General features: G+C 64.5%; 1 protein-coding gene across 1 annotated transcript; it reads left to right on the forward strand.

The window, feature by feature from the left end:
• Nucleotide 1: 1 nt before the first annotated feature.
• RAC3 (ras-related C3 botulinum toxin substrate 3 (rho family, small GTP binding protein Rac3)) lies at nt 2-1990 on the forward strand (the record flags this gene model as incomplete). The annotated part of the gene is made up of 5 exons (XM_011969473.1): nt 2-264; nt 517-634; nt 753-815; nt 1240-1399; nt 1486-1990. Coding segments are annotated over 5 exons (735 nt in total), but the record flags the coding sequence as incomplete, so codon positions are not given.
• Between the last annotated feature and the right edge of the window lie 472 nt (nt 1991-2462).

A 2462-nucleotide genomic window follows, 5' to 3' on the forward strand; every position in this document is an offset into this window, starting at 1 on the left:
CCCCAGCCCCCGGAGCCCGGCCTGCCCTGGTCGTCCTCCAGCCCTAGGTCGCCGCGGATCTGGTGGGCTGGGACCCCCGTCTCCACCCCAGACGCCCCTAACTCGCCTCTGGCTCCTGGGGAGGGGGTTGCCCTTGCTGGGCAGAGGGTCCGAGGCCGGGCCTGGGAGCCACGTGGCTTGCCCTGTCCGCAGCGCCGTGGGGAAGACATGCTTGCTGATCAGCTACACGACCAACGCCTTCCCCGGAGAGTACATCCCCACCGTGTGAGTGTGGGGGCTTCCCCGGAGAGCACAGGCCCTCCGTGTGAGTGTGGCATGGGGGATTCATGGGCAGGATCTCCCCTGGGCTTCCATGTTGGCTCAGGTGGCCCTGTCTCTGGGCTTCCCGGCTGGGGCTGAGGTGCTGGCTAGAGTTCTAGTTCCGTGCAGAGTTGTGAAACCCAAGACACAGGCCGGCAGGGCCAGGGGTTTCTGGGACCCCTCCGAAGCCCTGACCCTGCCTTCACTACTCTGCAGTTTTGACAACTACTCGGCCAACGTGATGGTGGACGGGAAGCCGGTCAACCTGGGGCTGTGGGACACAGCGGGGCAGGAGGACTATGATCGGCTGCGGCCACTCTCCTACCCCCAAACTGTAGGTGACAACGGGGCCAGCCCCGGGAGCTGGGTGGGTCCCTGAGGTTGTGATGAGGGAGGGAGCAGGGCCCTGGGGAGCCCTTGACCACTCCACCAGGCCCCACCTTCTTCCCAAGGACGTCTTTTTGATCTGCTTCTCCCTGGTGAGCCCGGCCTCCTTCGAGAACGTTCGTGCCAAGGTAGGGCAAGGCTGGGGGCCCCTGTGGGGAGAGGGCTTGCGCCAGAACCTGCCCCGAGAAGTTGTCCTTTAGAGGCGATTGAGATACGGTTCTGCCTGGAGTAGGCACATGGGGTGGGGTCTGAAAATGACCGTGGGGGCTGATGGGGTGGCGTAGCGGTGGTGGGCACAGCTCTCAGAACGGAGGAGCTCTCTGTCTGCTGAGGATGGGCCTTGACTGGGAGGCCCTGGGAGGTCTCCAGGTTCCCTGGCTGCATGTTTTTTCTCAATATCTCCCCACCAAATCCGCCCCTGGTCACCCCTTGAAGGAAGAAGAGCCAAGTGTAGCTCTGGAGCAGTGGGGAAAGTCCCGGAGGGCCGTGACTTGCTCAGGTGGGGCTGGGGTAGCAGACTCCGGGCCTGGGTCAGAGCGTCTGTCCCTGCAGTGGTACCCGGAGGTGCGGCACCACTGCCCCCACACGCCCATCCTCCTGGTGGGCACCAAGCTGGACCTCCGCGACGACAAGGACACCATTGAGCGGCTGCGGGACAAGAAGCTGGCGCCCATCACCTACCCACAGGGCCTGGCCATGGCCCGGGAGATTGGTGGGTAGGCGCAGGCGGCCTGCAGGGGAGGGGTGGGGAGGCTTCGCTGTACCCCACCCTCATTGTCTCCCCTCCTCACTGCCTAGGCTCTGTGAAGTACTTGGAGTGCTCAGCCCTGACCCAGCGGGGCCTGAAGACAGTGTTTGACGAGGCAATCCGCGCAGTGCTCTGCCCGCCGCCAGTGAAGAAGCCAGGGAAGAAGTGCACGGTCTTCTAGAGCCCTGGCACCCCTGAGCCTGAGGGCTGGCGGGGAGCAGCCCTAGACGTGTCCGCTGTTGTGTTGAGACGTGTGGTGTCCCTGAGTTGGCTGTGGGGAGCAGTGAGGGTGGGCAGGGGGGAAGCATGGGGATGAGGCTGGGCGGCAGGATCCTGTCCTCTCTGCTGCCTCATTCTGGGGTGTGGCTCCAGCCTTCCCTGGCCCCCGCCGGAGGCCAGGAGGGAGCAGGGTCTCCCTCAGGGCTGCAGGGGCAGGTGCAGGGAAGCCCCAGGATGGGCTTCCCTGGAGGGGGAGGGTGGGGGGGAGTTCTGTCCATTGCGCCCCGAGGCGGGGCGGCCCCTTCTTATTTTATACAATAAACATTCTCCACCTACTCCTCTTGCCTCTCACTACCTGCCCTTCTGCCCTGGGGCGGTTTGCTCCTAATTCCCCCAAGTGATGGTGCAGAGCAGGTTGTCACCCCAGCCGCACCTCACCTCGGAGCCGAGTTCCCAGAGGGCAGCACTAAGCTTCCTCCACCCCACCCCAGGGAAGAGGGGCCTGAGCTGCTGAGCCCCCAAAGCAGCCGACCCAGATCAAAGCAATAGCTAGTGCATTGAGCCCTTGGGATGTTTGCTTGGCTGTGTACAAGGCTCCCTCAGGCTGATGTGCGCCTCTGGGAGGGCACACGTCGGGGAGAGGCCGGCCTGGTTCTCAGGCAGCTCCTGTTGTGCTGACTGGGACAGTCTGAAAAGAGGCTGAAGCAGGTCAGGCCTCTCGGAGCCCCATGGGAGCCAAGGCAGCCTCCCCCCATCCCTCGGCTCCTCTGGCTGGCACTGGGAGTAAGGGCAATCCAGGCGGAGGGGC

The sequence above is a fragment of the Mandrillus leucophaeus genome, unplaced genomic scaffold, assembly GCF_000951045.1.
Source record: "Mandrillus leucophaeus isolate KB7577 unplaced genomic scaffold, Mleu.le_1.0 Scaffold1, whole genome shotgun sequence".
In the NCBI taxonomy this organism is placed as follows: Eukaryota; Metazoa; Chordata; class Mammalia; order Primates; family Cercopithecidae; genus Mandrillus; species Mandrillus leucophaeus.